Source organism: Balaenoptera physalus (assembly GCF_965194825.1).
Source record: "Balaenoptera physalus genome assembly, chromosome: 7".
In the NCBI taxonomy this organism is placed as follows: Eukaryota; Metazoa; Chordata; class Mammalia; order Artiodactyla; family Balaenopteridae; genus Balaenoptera; species Balaenoptera physalus.
The window spans coordinates 100,233,479-100,250,702 of NC_138886.1; the positions used below are offsets into that span (position 1 = coordinate 100,233,479).

Consider the following 17,224-nt stretch of genomic DNA (forward strand, 5'->3'; position numbering starts at 1 on the left):
TCTCTAAGGTGAGATTTTGAATACATTTTAGTTTTATATACTTGCCTGTATTAAGTCCCTCACAATGAACATTTTTTAATTAATACACTTTATTTTTTTTTTAATATTTTGGGAACTGGTGGGGTTTTTTTTTTTTTAAGTATTTGTTTATTTATTTATTTATGACTGTGTTGGGTCTTCGTTTCTGTGCGAGGGCTTTCTCTAGTTGCGGCGAGCGGGGGCCACTCTTCATCGCGGTGCGCGGGCCTCTCACTGTTGCGGCCTCTCTTGTTGCAGAGCGCAAGCTCCAGACGCGCAGGCTCAGTAATTGTGGCTCACGGGCCCAGCTGCTCCGCGGCACGTGGGATCTTCCCAGACCAGGGCTCGAACCCGTGTCGCCTGCATTGGCAGGCAGATTCTCAACCACTGCGCCACCAGGAAAGCCCAATACACTCTTTATTTTTTAGAGCAGTTTTAGGTTTGCAGAAAGTATAGAGAGTTCCCCTTTATCTCCTCTCTTCCCAGTCTCCTCTCACACAGTTTCTGTATTAACATCTTGCATAAGTGTTGTACATTTATTACAATTGATGAACCGATATTGATACATTCTTATTAACCAAAGTCCATAGTTTACAAGTTCACTCTTTGTGTTAAACAGTTCTATGGGGTTTTACAAATGCATAATGTTATGTCTTCACCATTACAGTATCGTACAGAATAGTTTCACAGCCCTAAAAATCTCCCATGCTTCACCTACTCAATCCCCCTCCCTTCCCCCAACCCCTGGCCTGGAAATCACTGATCTTTTTACTCTCTTCGTAGTTTTGCCATTTCCAGGATGTCATATAGTTGGAATCGTGCTCTACGTAGCCTTTCATTTTGTAATATGCATTTAAGGTTCTTCCATGTCCTTTGTGGCTCATTTGTTTTTAGTGCTAAATAATATTCTGTACCACAAGTTCATCCATTCACCTACTGAAGGACATCTTGGTTACTTCCAGGTTTTGGCAATTAACAAAGCTGCTGTAAACATTTACGTGCAGATTTTTGTGTGGAAGTAAGTTTTCAACTCATCGGAGTAAATACCAAGGAGTACAATTGCTGGATCATTTAGTAAGAAGATGTTTAGTTTTGTGAGATACTGCCAAACTGTCTTCCATTTTGCATTCCCATCAACAATCAATGAGAGTTTCTGTTGTTCCTCATCCCTGCCAGTATTTGGTGTTGTCAGTGTTTTGGATGTTTGCTATCCTAATAGGTCTATAGTGTTATCTCATTGCTTTAATTTGCATTTCTCTACTGACATATGATGCTGGGAAGCTTTTTATATTTTTATTTGCAATCTTGATACCTTCTTTGGCCAGGTGTCTGTTCAGATCTTTTGCCCTGGGTTTTAATTGGTTATGTCCTTATTGTTGAATTTAAGAGTTCTTCCTATATTTTAGATACCAATCCTTTGTTAGATACGTGTTTTGCAAAAGTTACCCATTAGTCTATAGCTAATCTTTTCATTCTCTTAGTGTCATTCATAGAAAAGAAGTTTTTAATTTTACTGAAGTCCAAATTATCATTTTTTTCTTTTGTGGACTGTATCTGAAAAGTCATTGCCAAACCAAGGTCACCTAGATCTTCTCCTATGTTATATTCTGAGAGTTTAACTGCTTTGCATTTTACATTTTAAAATTCTAAGATCTAGTTTGAGTTCATTTTTGAGAAAGATGTAAAGTCTGTGTTTTTATTATTATTTTTTGTGCATGTGGAGACCCAGTTGTTCCAGCAGTTATTTGTTGAAAAGACTGTCCTTTCTCCAGGGAGTTGCCTTTGCTTCTTTGTTAAAGATGAGTTGATTATTTTTGTGTGAATCTGTTTCTGGGCTTTCTAGTCTGTGCCATTAATCTATTTGTTCTTTTGCCAGTGCTGCACTGTCTTGATTTCTGTAGCTTTGTAAGTCTTGAAGTTGGGTAGTGTTATTAGTCCTTTGACTTTTTTCTTCTTCAGTATTTTGTTGGGTGTTTTGCCTTTTCATATAAACTTTAGGATCAGTTTGTTGATATCCACAAAATTACCTGCAGGGATTTTGACTGAGATTCCCTTGAATCTATAGATCAAATTGGGAATAACTGAAATCTTGCCAATTTTGAGTCTTACTATCCATGAACATGGAATATCTCCACTTATTTAGATTTTCTTTGTTATACTTCATCAGAATTTTGTAACTTTTCTCATATAGATCTTGTATATGTTTTGTTAGATTTATGTCTAAGTATTCTATTTTTTTGCATAATGCTAATGTGTTGTGTTTTTCATTTTAAATTTCAATTGTTCATTGTTCATTTATAAGAAAGAATCCTGCAGCTTTGCTATCATCACTTATTAGTTTCAGAAGTTTTTTGTTGATTATTTGAGATTTTCCACATAGACAGTCATGTCATCTGTGAACAAAGATGGTTTTATTTCTTCTTTCCCAATCTTTGTACCTTTTATTCCTTTTCTTGTCTTATTGCATTAGCTAAGACTTCCAGTATGATGTTTGAATAAGAGTGGTGAGGGCAAATCTTTGCTTTGTTCCCATACTTAGAGGAAAGCATCTAGTTTCTCACCATTAAATATAATGTTGCTGTAGGGTTTTGGAGGTTTTGTTTGTTTGTTTGTTTGTTTAATCAAGTTGAGGAAGTTCCTCTCTATTACTAGTTTGCCAAGGTTTTTTGTTTGGTTGGTTTTATTTTTATTTTATCGTGAATCAGTGTTAGATTTTGTCAAATACTTCTTCTGCATCTATTTAGGTGACCAAATGGTTTTTCTTCTTTAGCCTGTTTATGTGATAGGTTATAATAATTTTCAAATTATTTTTTTCAAATTTTGGAGCAGATTTGCATACCTGGAATAAATTCCACCCAGTTATGTTGTGTATATTTTTTATACATTTTTAGATTCAATTTGCTATTATTTTGTTGAGAATAGCACTTATTTTTGATAATGAAAAAATTAAGTAACATTCTTGCAATTAAAAATTTTAATCTTATAAACAAACATTAAACTCTCACTTTCAGTTTCAAAAAGTGAGATGTAACAATGTCCATGAGATATAAGTGGTTATTTGGTTTACCTGAGTGATTTTGTGGTTTATTCAATTAAGTGGGGGAAAAAATAACAATAAATCCCTTAGTCTTAAGTGATCTCTAAATCTAATTCCTAGAGGCATCATCAGTCTGATCTAAAGTACATGACATTCAGAACCCCTGGCACTGTGATGCTATATGGATAAAGAGTTTCTTCTTTTTCCTGACTTCCTTCCTTCTCTTTAAAATGTTTCCTTATGTACTAAGTCAACATGGTAACATATTACAATGTGGTATACATATATCAGTTAGCTTTGGCTGTGCAATAAATTATCTTTAAAACTTACTAGCTGAAAACAACAACTGTTTGTTTATCTCACAATTCTGTATTTGCTGCTGGGCTCTCTCTCATGCATCTGTGGTTGCCTGGGGGATCAGCTGGCAGCTGGTTGACTTATAATCCCCTCAGTCACTTGTCCTGTGGTTTGAACCTACAGGGGTGACTAGACAACCTGAAAAAGCCCAGGTTTCTTCATGTGGTTGTGCTTTCAGGGTTCAAAACTCAGTAAAAGAGCAAGCCCACTGCCCAAGCACTTTTCTAGCCTCTGCTGTGTTAGTTTGCTAATGCCTCATTGATCCAAGCAGGTCATATGCCCAACCCAGATTCAAGGTGAAGTAAGCTACACTTTTTGATGGAAGTATCTATAGGTCACACTGCAAGGACATGGAAGCAGGGATGGGAAATGTGCTGTCTATGGCCATTGCAAGCAATTTATATCCCTGTCATGTATGAAATTAATCTTGCCTTATTTTTGAAAAAGCAAACACATTTTCTGATGTAATGAGATGTGTAGAAAATTTGTCTGTCACAAATACATGACAGTTGGTAGCATCTAATGGATTTTTTAGTCTATGATTGATATTACATTTGGAAACCTTGATGACAGACACAACAATTTTTGTTCATGTTGAAATTTTTCTGGTCAAGTCACTGTTTTTATCTGTCTTTCATTACAACATATTAATATTAAGATACACATTTATCATGACCAAGTGTGGGAAATAGTGCTGTGTCTGTCTTCTTCTAGGTGTTTGCCCAGCTATTGTGAACATGGGGGTGAATGTTCCCAGTCCTGGGACACCTTCTCCTGCAACTGCGCACACACTGGTTACACCGGTGCAACCTGCCATTCCTGTAAGCCTCACACTTCATTCATTCTCCTTTCTGTTCTGATTGCCATGTAGTTCTATTTTTCTTTCCATTATTTTGTGTATATGTGTGTGTGTGTAACCATGTGCTAGAAAGCAACAACAAAAAATAATTATTTTAGACACTAATTTTTGTCTGGTTTATTTTTTTATTTTTATTTTTTTAAAGTATTTATTTATTTATTTATTTATGGCTGTGTTGGGTCTTCGTTTCTGTGCGAGGGCTTTCTCTAGTTGTGGCAAGCGGGGGCCACTCTTCATCGCAGTGCGGGGGCCTCTCACTATCGCGGCCTCTCTTGTTTCAGAGCACAGGCTCCAGACGCGCAGGCTCAGTAGTTGTGGCTCACGGGCCCAGCTGCTTCGCGGCATGTGGGATCTTCCCAGACCAGGGCTCGAACCCGTGTCCCCTGCGTTGGCAGGCAGATTCTCAACCACTGCACCACCAGGGAAGCCCTGTCTGGTTTATTTTTAATCAAATTTATTTCCTATTGATGATAAGGCAGCTAACAGAAATACATATATCATAGGATAGAAAAAAATAGTAGGCAAAGGAAAATAAGTATAGGAAAATAAAATATAGTCAAAGGATAAGTTAAATCTAGATCTCATGATATTATATCTTGTTCTCTTCCTCGAGCAGAATCCAATTTTAGTTCTCAAGCCCTGTCTACCTAAGTAAAAAGCATGAGTTAGTAGATTCTCGATATTTATAAAATTTAACAAGAAAAGTCTCAGAAGAAGTGCAGGATGGGAGCTAACACGGTAGGGCTTCTAGGCATCAGTGACAAGCCAGGCAAATGCTCAGGTCCGTTGCAATCTTGATGTTCTCTGATGATGATGGTGGTGGTGATGATGATGATGATGGAACTTACTGGAACTTACCATGTACTTGCACGATTCTAGTTCTCTGCATGTTTCAACTCCTTTAATCCTCAAAACAACTCTAGGAGGTAAATGTATTTTTATCTACATTTTACACCTGAGGAACGAGAGAGGCTAGGTTGTTTACCCAAGGTCACATTCTCCATCTCCTCTCAGTGTTGTTTCTTCTGTCTAGAACACCAGTCTCTTTTCTGAAGAATTATTCTTTCAACTTTAAAGCTAACAAAACTTTATTGACCGCTAATCTATTAGCTTATGACAGAGCCTCTGAAATGCCCTTGGTCTTCTAATTATTGGCTCTTGTATATGTTTTTCTTTTAGTTTTTCCCTATTTGTGTGTCACTGCTGATATTTCTGAATCCCTTCTCTGGTAGCACCCCTCTCTCTGGGTCTTTAGAGAGAGAGAGCATGATATGAAAATTCACAGATCTCACCATGTTCAGTCCCTCCTACTGGGAGAATACATTGCACTTTTAAAAACTCTTCCCTGTGAATTATTTAATTTTATTTCCACATATGGGAGAAAAGCAAGAGTTTGGACTGGCATAAATTTGTCTTTATGGCAAGTGAATCCCAGCGAGGCAGGCATCGGTGTTGGGATGAGAGCCCTGGGTCCTCAGCCCTGAAGGTTCCACAGAGGAGCTCAAAGCATCTTAGAAGACAAAGGGAGGTGACTTATGCCCTAAACATCCCATAAGTTCAACCAGAGCAATTCCACCTGCAACTCTATTTACTGTACTAGTGCCAGGTGAGAATTTCCCAGGGTAACTCTTCATTTGAAAAGAGCTGGACATCTGGGAAACTTGAGGCTAAGTGACTTGGCCAAGTCACAGTTAGGAATGGGGCGATCTCTTCCTTAGAGTGTCCTCCATCACACTTAGCAAGGTGTCTTCTATGAAGCAGATATCTGCTGAATATTAATGAGTAAGAAATATGGCTAAAATGCTATCAGTAACTGTGATCTAAACATCGTTCTAAACAACACTGATTTTAAAACTAACATATATATATATATCTGTTATATATATGTAGGGTGTTTCATTTGTGCCCCATGATTTGGTCTAATAACTGAATTGACTTTATTGGGATCATCTAACTGGTAAGCTACATGAAGATGAGATATTGCCAAATCAAAACAAATGATCACGAGACCATTATTTTTGGGTCTAAGTGCACAATTAATACATGTGTACATTCGTGTTTAAAGCAAGCTTTCTCCTAGGCATTCCTCCTCTACTCTTGTTTCCTAGGCAATTCCAGCCCCAACCCAAACACAAACACTGCTATCAATTTTCGTGTATCCCTCTGGACACTTTTCTAGGTGGTCATGAGCATATGTATTTATAGAAATGTAAACATGAGCAGCCAAAATGCATGCATGGTGGAAAAGCAATCCATATTGTCTCTGTGTCCATCAGTGTAGATGGTAGTAGCCGTGACATTGATTTGGGACAATCTGATACATTTGACACTTGGCCATGTTTAACAAAAGGATGTTTACCTTTGTAAAACCTCTGGACAAAAAGCATTCCCTTCATGTTCTTTTTCTTTGAGATGAGAGAAAAACAACCCCTCGATCTCTCCCTGGGTTTTTGTTGATTATTTGAAATAGGCAAAGTTAGAAGTGTAGATAATCCAGTCATTGTAGCATGGCATAAAGCCATATCCTACTCGGATCGCTCCATTTTGTGGATCTTGCCTAACCACCACCTGAGTCTGTCTGTGTGGATGCCAAATCTGATCGTTAGAGCTGGCTTAAAGATCCAATCCATCACTCTGCCAGAATCAGTGCTGCACTTCTGTCCCAGCAGCCATTAGCGGCTTTTCGGGTTTTCAAAGGGTTTTTCCTGTCAAGGCAGCGAGTGATGCACACTGGAGATGTTACTTGGTTGATCACTCATTTAAATGTCTTCTGAGTATTAACTGAGTCCATCATTTGCAGATGCTAATCACTTGCCTTGTACACAGCGAAACATTTATTGTACATGTAGAAAATTCAATTATGAATTAAGATAAATTAAAACTATAAAGAGATATTTCATAGATATTATATATATTTCTTTGAATTTCAATTTTCTTGAATTATTTGCAAAGCATTTAAGGATGTTTCTTTTTAAAGCAAACTTTAAAAACTGAATGAAGAAGAGTTGCTGATTTGTGAAATTCATCTCATTGAAAAAAATGCATTTCACATGTAAATTGTTTTAAGTAAACAAAGGGTATAATTAGAGTAATTTATAAAATAACATGATTATTTAGATAAAAGCGGATGATTTAGGGAGATTAAGCCAATGCACTTCAGGTGCTTAGGTATTATGAAACAAAAAAGAATTAGACAACAGTAAATCCAGTTACCACAATTTTGAAAAGAATCCTGTGTTTCTAGAACATACAGGATTCAGATCCACATGTCCCACAGTGATACCTCCTAAAATCTTTCACTCCGTGCTGCAGAATCTTCACTCTATCTGACTGAAACAGGGAAACACTCCTCTAAAGAAAACGTCCCTGAGAGCAATGCAGAATGAGTGTCACTGGGGAAAGTATCACTTAATTCACAACATGGAGGGATCCATCCCACTGTAGCTCCTGTCTGAGACCCGTGTTCTTTGCAGCTCTCTACGAGCAGTCATGTGAAGCCCACAGGCACAGAGGAAGCTCTTCAGGGCTCTACTATATCGACTCAGACGGAAGTGGCCCGCTGGGACCATCCCTTGTATATTGCAACATGACAGGTATGCTAATAAGCCTTTTTTATGACAGTTAAACTCATGTAAATACTTGCTGTGCATGAAAAACCCAGATGGGGAAAGTAGAGTTTACCTACTGGCAGCTTTATGTAGATGTGCATTTTGACTGTAATTGTAATATGATTGCTCAGAAGTATTAAACATAATGTTCTAAAATAGTTAAGAGGTGGCAATTAAACGTTATGTTCTTTCTTTGTGCAAAATTAACAATAACTCTTTGCTTATTAATCTGAAACAAAAAAGGATAAACTTTATTTCTTAGTTCATGTCAATAAATGCCAAAGACTTAGGAGAATATTCACTTTTCAAATTTATGAAAACATCCATTTGTATTCTTTTGAATCTGTAATCACATGAGTTTATCTAGGAGATAATAAATGTTTCTAAACTGTATATACTTCAAGTAATAATATTATTCTTGTGCAACTGTATAAATAATATTTTATTTTCCTTAGAAACCTAATTATATGTTAAAGGACTTGTTTATGACATATTGTTTATGATGCCTTTAATTCTTTGAAACTTTTTAATTTAACATCTCCGCCTAAAGCATAGGACCACAAAGGACCAAAGCATCCACTTTAATGAATGACAGCTGCCCTGATGGAATTGATACAAATTCTTTATACCTCTTCTGTACCTGTATCTATGTGTGTCTGTACCCATAACTTTTCCTCCATGCTCGCATAACATTTTACCAATAAAAAGAGGACAAACCTCCAAGAAAACTTTCTGTTACTCTAGCAGTGTAGACCTAACAGGTACTTCAACAACCACAGAATTTGACTCTGCAAATTCTGAGCTAATGATCAGAAAAAAATCAACTATAGATGGTTCTAAGGCAACTATAACTTAGTTATAATTTTGTTCTTCTGTTATTATGGCTACATGTCACCCTTACAGGGTTGCAATTCTCACAAGGAGGGAATTATTTATGGGTAAATTTATGATGATGCTTTGTGAGTAGCTTACAATCCTGGTGTGGTTTTTTTACCTACCATTTCATACATGAAACAAAATCTGAGCATTTTGGCAGTGATTAATCATATGATTAGATCTGAATTCAGTCAAATATATCTTCCAGTCCCAAAACTACCCCCAAAGTTGGTACAGAAAATGCAAGAACTTGCAGGGCATTGCACTAGGTGTGAGTATGGCTCTTTTGGGCTTTGGGGTAAACATTTTATCATAAATACTGACCAAAATATTGCAGTGTGATGACAGAGTTAAATACATTGGCTTACCTTTACTGAAAAATGTGTGATCAGTGAAATATGTTAGGAAACAGCCCAGGGGATCATTCTAGATATACTGCACTCCAGTGGTTTATAACAGGCCTTCAAGTGATTTCAATTCCTGCTTTGATTTTCTTTCATTACCATGGCTCAAGCGAATGCCAAGAACAAAGAAAGCTAAATAAAGTTGCTAGCATCCCAATAAAACATTTCCCTTTATCAATTAAGTTCTTAATTATCACAGAATAGTCTAGGGCATGTTAAAGATTTTCATACATTTTATCTTGGGTTAATTCTATGAGCAGAGTTCCATACACACTGAAAAATTCCAAGATTCTAGAAAGGTGGAAATAATCCCAACTGGCACATTCCAAAATGAATGAAGTTTCAATGACTGAAGCTATTTTGTTAATAGTTAACTATTGGCAGGCTGAGGTCAAGTTTATAAGGAAAGGTATTTGCTGCGAAGAGGAATAACCGAGAGATGAGGGCCCGATCTTCTGCAGTTTATGGTTGTAATAAAAGAAAGATATTTTAGTCATGCTAGTGAACACACGGTCTAGGCTTCCCCATGAAGCTTTAGTTGTGCATATTTATAAAGCCCCTTTGGAATGTGTAACTATCTCAAAGGTGTTTTGTTTTAATGCTAATTTGATACCATAGCTGATGTATTTTGATTCCCTGCAATTGCTGTTACCTTTTCAGAGCGAACCTTGGCCCCTACCACCAGAGACAAGAGTAGTTACCATCAAAATGCAAAGAGCCAGTAAAAACAGATGCCCAGCTTTTGATTTCAGGTAACTTAGAATAATACCTGATGATATACAAGCAGGTTTTTCTTACATTAGAGATGAGAAAGAACCTCTAAATAAGGGAGGGAAAAGGCGAAATCTACTGATTAACCCTCCTGGTCGGTTTAGACACACGATGGCCTTGAAAACTGTCTGCTGAGGATGTGAATCATTTCCTTCCCCGGGTGACCTGAAGAAACGTCCAAGTAAAGGCACAAAACTGAAGAGTTGCAAAAAAGCTTCTGACAACATCGAACACATGTGTACTCAGCGCCTACCCCGAGTCAGGCACGGCTGTGGCCACAGCAGGGAATGGATCTGAACACTTCCCTCCCCTGGTGGGGGGTGCTTTCTGGGGTGGGGAGCCAGATCATTGACAGAAGGGAATCAAATACTTGGCATGTTGGAAGGTAGCAGGTGTTGTGAAGAAGAACAAAGCAGGGAACAGGGTCACAGACTGTAGAAGGATGGGTTACAGTTTTAAATAGAGGGATCAAGAAAGGACTCAGTTGGAAAGTGACATTTGTGCCAACCACATCAAAGAAGCGACCCTGAGAAAACCTGAGGTGGAGCTTTCAAGGGGAGGGAGGAGGCAAGTGCCGGAGGCCTGCAGCCTTGGGGAGCTGGCATGTGGGACAGACTCAGGTGGAAGGACTAGGAGGTGGCCTTTCCTCAAGTCACGTGGCTGGAAAGGGGCTGGTCCAGGATTCACACCAGCTGTGCTGTTTGGGCCTTTAACCATCACGGTGCACCAAGAGGAAGCAAGGAGACTAGTTAGGACGTTGCTCTAGTAATTGAGCCAGGATGGTGGTGGTGGGTAGCAGGCTGGGAGCAGAGGAGGAGGAGGAGAGACATGTTGAGTTAGAGCCCGTGGACTAACCGATGGAGAGAAAGAGAGGCATCAAGCAGGGCTCCTGTATTTGGATCCGAGCCCTGGAAAGAAGGTGCAGGTATTATTCACAGAGACGGAGAATTCTTGGGAAGGACCATGTTTGTAAGGGAAGACCAGGATTCCAGTTGTGAATAGGTGAGGTTTGGGTTGCCTATTGGTCATTTAGTTAGATAGTGGAGATCTGTTGGTTATAAAACAAGTGTAATGTATCTTCTTAAAGCCTACTGGGTGGTTATAACATCCTTGGCAATACAACCTTTTAAAAATATAATTTGGAGTGTGACTTTACAAATTAATTTAACCTGACCAGAGGGCTTCTGTTTGCTTTACTGTCACTATCCAGCAGGATGGAGCTTCTCCAGGTCCCTACGTGTTTGTTCCCCAAGGGGAAGCTCTGCTTTCCACAGCCAGATTCTGCGGGGCAGTATCCCAGGAGAGGCTGTATTATTATTAAGCTTCTCTAGAGATGCTTATGTGCACACGGGTTTAGAAAGCACTGTCGTGTAGCTGAGGATCTTTGGTTTTAGCAGGCACAGGCTACTCTATCGTCCAAAAAATTAAAATGGAAAGGGAACAAAGGGCATCACAGAATGGAGAAATAAAACCGATGCAGATGTAAAATTTTGGTGCCGCTACTCATTTCACGGTCCAAGCAATTAGCCTGTTGTTCCTATTTATGTAGGTTGCTGTGGGTGAGGTTTAATGATCCATCACTGAATCCCTGTGGCTCTGATGCATCCACAAATGCAACAGGAATGGTTCACATCTATTAAGATAAAGTATGAGACATTAATTCTCTAAATTAAATATCTTCTAAACTCTCTAACGTAATCTTGGAAAGTTTTAAGAGCTGTAAGGTGTGTATGTGTGTGTATGTGTTTGTGTAGGGATTCATGAAAATTATTGCTAATCATTTAAGGATTTATATTGATGTGTAAATGTCTATTATTAAAGCATACTTAATAACTATATATCTTCATATTACATTGCAAATGAACAAACATTACATAGAGATTATTGTATCACAATGCATTTTGAGTAATTAAAGGTTTTTAGAGAAGTTTATAGTTGCCTAGCTCTCATGTAAAACTCCTGAAATTAGTATATTCTTGTTCTATGTGAAAAGATCAATGTCGTAAGGGTTCCATAACTATGACTGAGATGGAACATCAAGTGGATCATTAACACACACACATACCCAAGATGGAGAGCAGGAGTTAACTACTTCAGTGACAATTTCCAAATACGATGAAATACCAAGGATTTTTATTAAACTCAACACCGTAAGGAAAGCAATGTGCTGAAGACAGAGAAACACACAGGCCAGTCCAAAGACCAGTGACTACCTCCAGCAGCTAGACAACAAAATATTTAATGAAAATTTTTTTAAAGCCAGATTTTTCCTGGGGAAAATCCAAGGAATGAACCAAAGTTACATCTAAATGGTCCTTACTGCCCAGGGGTCATATGAGGTGCCCCCTGACAAATCTGCTTATTGGTAGAGGAAGATCTTAGGGTCCTGATTCTGTTCTTCCAACCTGGAAATATGTCCACTATGAAAAATTTGCCTTCTCCATGATGCTGTGATGCCTGTGGACAATTAAACACCCTCTAATTATTAAAAAACAAGTACTAACACTTGGAAAAATATACAAAAAACAGAATTGTAAACCAATGGTTAAAATTATATCCTTGGAATAAAGATGCAGATGTAGAGCATGGACTTGAGGACACAGGGAGGGGGAAGGGGAAGCTGGGACGAAGTGAGAAATTGGCATGAACATATATACACTACCAAATGTAAAATAGATAGCTAGTGGGAAGCAGCCGCACAGCACAGGGAGATCAGCTCGGTGCTTTGTGACCACCTAGAGGGGTGGGATAGGAAGGGTGGGAGGGAGATGCAAGAGGGAAGAGATATGGGGACATATGTATATGTATTCCTGATTCACTTTGTTATACAGCAGAAACTAACACACCATTGTAAAGCAATTATACTCCAATAAAGATGTTAAATAAATAAATAAATAAACTTAAACTTGCCTAAAAAAAAAAATCAGATTTCAGAATGAAAAAAAAAAATTATATCCTTGGTAACAGCCTTCAAAAATGTAGTACTAGGACACACTCTGCATGTATTTTTTAGTACCTTTAGTACAGAGACAACCAAAACAAGACAAAATAGTAAGCTATTTTGAATGGACTGCTTGTGCAATTTGTTGACGGACCTATTCCCTTTCTAAACAGAAGAAACAAAACATAACTTCTTTGATGGCAAGATGAGGAAGGCCAATGGCTCTGCTCACTGAGAGAGATAGAACTGTTTGTGCCCACCCTAAACCCAGGGTAGTTGTTTGCTATTTTCATAGTTGTGAGGTTCAGAAACTGCTTCTCAGACCTTGCATTGTGAGAATGATCATCACAGAAAGAAGATAGGTTGCAGTCAGAGCAGTGATTCAACGTCCAGTCCATAAAAATCACCTGGAGGCTTGATGAACAAGCTGAGGACTGGGTCTATGGCATCCCTGCCCATTGCGCCTTCGGATCTTGATTTATTGACTCAACAAGTTAATAATCCAGATTTTTTTACTCATTATTATTGCTGAGTCACTTGCCTTTATGCAAACCAAGCAATTGTGTTTCTTTTCTTTTTTTTTTAATTGAGGCATAGTTGATTTACAATGTTGTGTTAGTTTCAGGTGTACAGCAAAGTGATTTAGTAATACATACATATGTATCTATTTTTTCAGATTTTTTTTCCCTTATAGGTTATTACAAAATATTGAGTATAGTTCCCTGTACTATATAGTAGGTCCTTGTTGGTTATCTATTTTATATATAGTAGAGCGTAAATGTTGAATCTAAAAAAAATGATACAAATGAACTTATGTACAAAACAGAAATAGACCCGCAGACATAGAAAACAAACTTATGGTTACCAAAGGGGAAGAGGAGGGGATAAATCAGGAGTTTGGGGTTAAAATATACACAATTGTGTTCCTTAAACATCCTTTTCCCTGTGTCAAAAATTGTGTCAGGCCTCCAGCACTGTGGTTTAGCAAAGGGCAGTCAGCCCAACTGCTTTACACATAACTCATGTCATTTTTTTAAAAGCCCTCTATAGAATGGGTATTGATTCATACACCATGAACCTGCATCTCTTTTATCCTGGCTTTTGCCTAGAAAGAACCCTTCCTGCCCCCACTGGGGGTACATTTTCTGGCCGGCCTCCTGCAGCTTGTAAAGGTAGTTCCTAAAACAGGCAGTCTAGCGTGGTTGGCAATGCAGAGTTTCTAGAGCAGGTCCTGTCACTGTGCCCGAAGGGAAAAAGGACAAATGCTTCAGGAAAGTTTATTTTCCTGCTTTTCTGTCAGCCACACAGTCTGCCCTGGCCTTATGGGTGAACAAAGTGAATGGTCTTGATGAACAATAAACATATAGATGTTCAGAGAGCAGTTAGGCCAGCAGCATGCTTGGTTCATTGCCTTAGCATCCAAAGGCGGCTAGACAATAGCGTTCAGTCTTTAGATGCTGCCTGGTCCACTTTCCCCATTTACCAAATATGGAATTGGAGGCTCAGAGGATTTTTTTGACTTTTCCAAGACCATCGATTGTAACCCATATCTCTTATTGACCATGACCCTGTACTCTGTCCATATCTAATTTTATAAGTGCATATATAATGTACTCTCTGAGGAAATTTCTTTGCTCTTGTGCTGTGTGGTAGGCTGATAAACAAGGGAAAGCACTAATAATATCTCCCAGTAACTGAGCTCTTGGGAGGTTTCAGGCACGGGGCCAAGCACACATACATGTTGCCTCAGGACAATATATGTCGTGTTGAGTAAGTGTCAGTTCATGTTAAATAGCAGATGCCTACCCTTATGAATGAGCAGACACACAAAATTGTATTCAGTGTGACCTAGTAAATGAAAAGATCATCCTCTGAAATCCTAGGGGAGAAGGCTGTGAAGTAGCTGCATTCCCTTGAGGATATCCAGTTGTATCTTATAGCATTTTCTTGTGTTCAGAATATTAAAATAAATCATGAAAAGCCTCAAGGCCCCAGATCTGTGGCAGCCCTTATGAGGGTCTTCATACAAATAGTGATCAAGAGGGCCCACAGGTGTGGGGCTGGGATGAGTGCCACCTCCGGACCCTCCCAGGGCCTGGAGACTGTCTGCTTAGAGCTGTCGTCTCTCCCCTTCAATAAAACACACACACCAGTCATCCTTGGCTTTGACAAACAGATGACATGGCAGGGCCCAGGGCCTCTGAGATCTAGGGCAGGGCCAGGTGAGAGCTGACCATTGTCTTCCTCAGGGCACCCATTGGACATTCAGAGCAGCGCAGTTGGCCATTCCCAGCACTATGGGCACATAAATGCCCAGGATCCAGTTCTATTTTCTTCTGGAGTTTTTTCATTGGAAATATAGTAGAGGGCTCAGATGGGTAAGGCACTCTGGGAAGGTTACAGATCTCAGCACTCTTTGAAAACTTTACCTACTCAGAAAGCTCAGCGACTCACGTTGGGTTGCTTAGAAATGTGTGGCAAAGTTACATAGTTTTGTGAAGTTGGGCAAGTGAATTTTTCTAGACTTCCATTTCCCTTATCTGTGTGGCCAGAGGGTTGGGCTGGATAAAAGGTTATAACAGTGTTTCTCTCTGGATAGTAACACAGGGGGAGAAATTCTGAGAAGGCTGTTGTGGGTCTCTATTGTAATATTCAGATTATTTTTGTGGATCCAGGAATGGCTGCTAGTGTTTACATCAGTCTGTCCTTATTTATCATCCTGAGTGCATCTTCTTGACCAGCTTTATCTGGAGATAGATGTGACAAGTTAATCATTTGGCATACTGCCTTCCCAGTCTTCTCAGAATGTGTACCCTCTTCCCATCAGAAGAAACAGAGGCAGCTGGCTTCATTTCCAAAGAGGTGGTGTTCGGACACAAATTGGACTTCATTTCAGGCATCTGTGGGAGAAGGGATTTTTGCCTTTACTTTCCTCGAGGTCAATTTCCAGATCATGAGCGATGGTCCCACAAAGTATAAAGGCATCATATTTTTCGTGAAGTCTTTTTTTCTCAGGGAGATATTGAAATAAGCATAGCAGATATGCTTTCAATGTGTGTTTACCTGAATCTGTGGAATAAAGATCTGGTTCTTTTTCCATCCAACCACTTGTTTTGCTATGAAAGACTCCTTGTATAGTTCAGAGGTCTATTATAAAGTGTAGGAAGTGTTGCCAGTTGCAAAGTGGATCTAAGTTGGCAAAACAAACAGAAGGAGGAGGATGTCATATGATATGGTAAGTCAATGTCATTATTTATATCCTGCTTACAAAACCAAACCATCAAGTTAACTTGGCTGCAGGTTCATTTGTCCGAGCAAACGGTCAACCAGGTGCCACCAGTGGTCACCCTGCTCCTGTGCAGAGGAAAGGCTCCAGTGAGTTGGATGAACACGTTCTGATAGGGTCTAATTCAACAATAGTTCAAAATTCCTGTTTAAATTTGACCACTATTAAAATTAATTACCTCAGATCCAAAATTATGCTTCAGACTACCGTGAATAACAGCTAAGTATTTTTCCATCATGCTGGTCACTTAAATTCCTTAGTCTGTCTCCTCGTGCTTAAAGGCTAAGATTACGTGTCATGTCAAAAGGTTCCTTTCTACTCATAGTTTTGAAATAATATGTTGTGGAATATTAGGGAAACAATGTGTCTTTGTTGGGGTCTTTTAAATAATATTTCTAGAAAGGGCAACCATTTAAAGTATTTTTTCAGAAGGGCAGTTTTGAGGTTCTTTTCAACCTTTCCCTTCTCTCCACTTCAAAAGATTTCTATTATTACACCTTAGCCATGCAAGACCATAAATTTATCATACTGACCACTAGCCTGTATGAACTATTCAGGCACATCATTTTTCTTTGTGCCCTAAGCCATGAAAATAAATGACACAGTGGCATGGGAACTGATGAACTCCTAAGCCTAACACAGTCTTCTGCATGGCTCCCTGTACCCTCATTTCATTTGATGGAAGAAACCCTGAGGGTGAATGGGAGTAGGTAATTACCAAAAATAATGCCAGACGCATTTAAGTAATTTTCCAGGAAAATGTTGAAATATAAAATGTCTAGTGAAAACATGATTAAGGGAGAAACATAATCTATGGATTTCAAGTTGCCATAGGAACACTCACAGCGCCCTTTAGTGAGCAGAGAGGCAGGTGATCTGTTAAGTCTTTTTTCCTAATTGAATATAAAACTGCATTAGTCATGCTGACTCACAGTTTGTTCCTTTTCTTGCTAGTTTTTGCATATTTTGTGATGTTCTTTTCCATAGGCTTTGAATTGGAGGTTTTTCCATGGCCCTTAGCGTTCTTTTCCCTGGATCTCTGGATGTATTTGATGTGTTAAGGGTTT

The 17,224-nt window shown here is 38.8% G+C and overlaps 1 protein-coding gene across 4 annotated transcripts in view; it reads left to right on the plus strand.

Moving 5' to 3' along the window:
- The window catches only part of LOC309665098 (contactin-associated protein-like 3), a 239,849-nt gene that overhangs the window by 176,681 nt on the left and 45,944 nt on the right, over nucleotides 1-17,224 (plus strand). For all 4 annotated transcript variants that reach the window (XM_082471232.1, XM_082471233.1, XM_082471234.1 and 1 more), the window contains 2 exons: nucleotides 4,127-4,233; nucleotides 7,745-7,864. In XM_082471232.1, coding sequence (XP_082327358.1) covers nucleotides 4,127-4,233; nucleotides 7,745-7,864 — 227 coding nt within the window. The remainder of the gene's footprint in view (nucleotides 1-4,126; nucleotides 4,234-7,744; nucleotides 7,865-17,224) is intronic.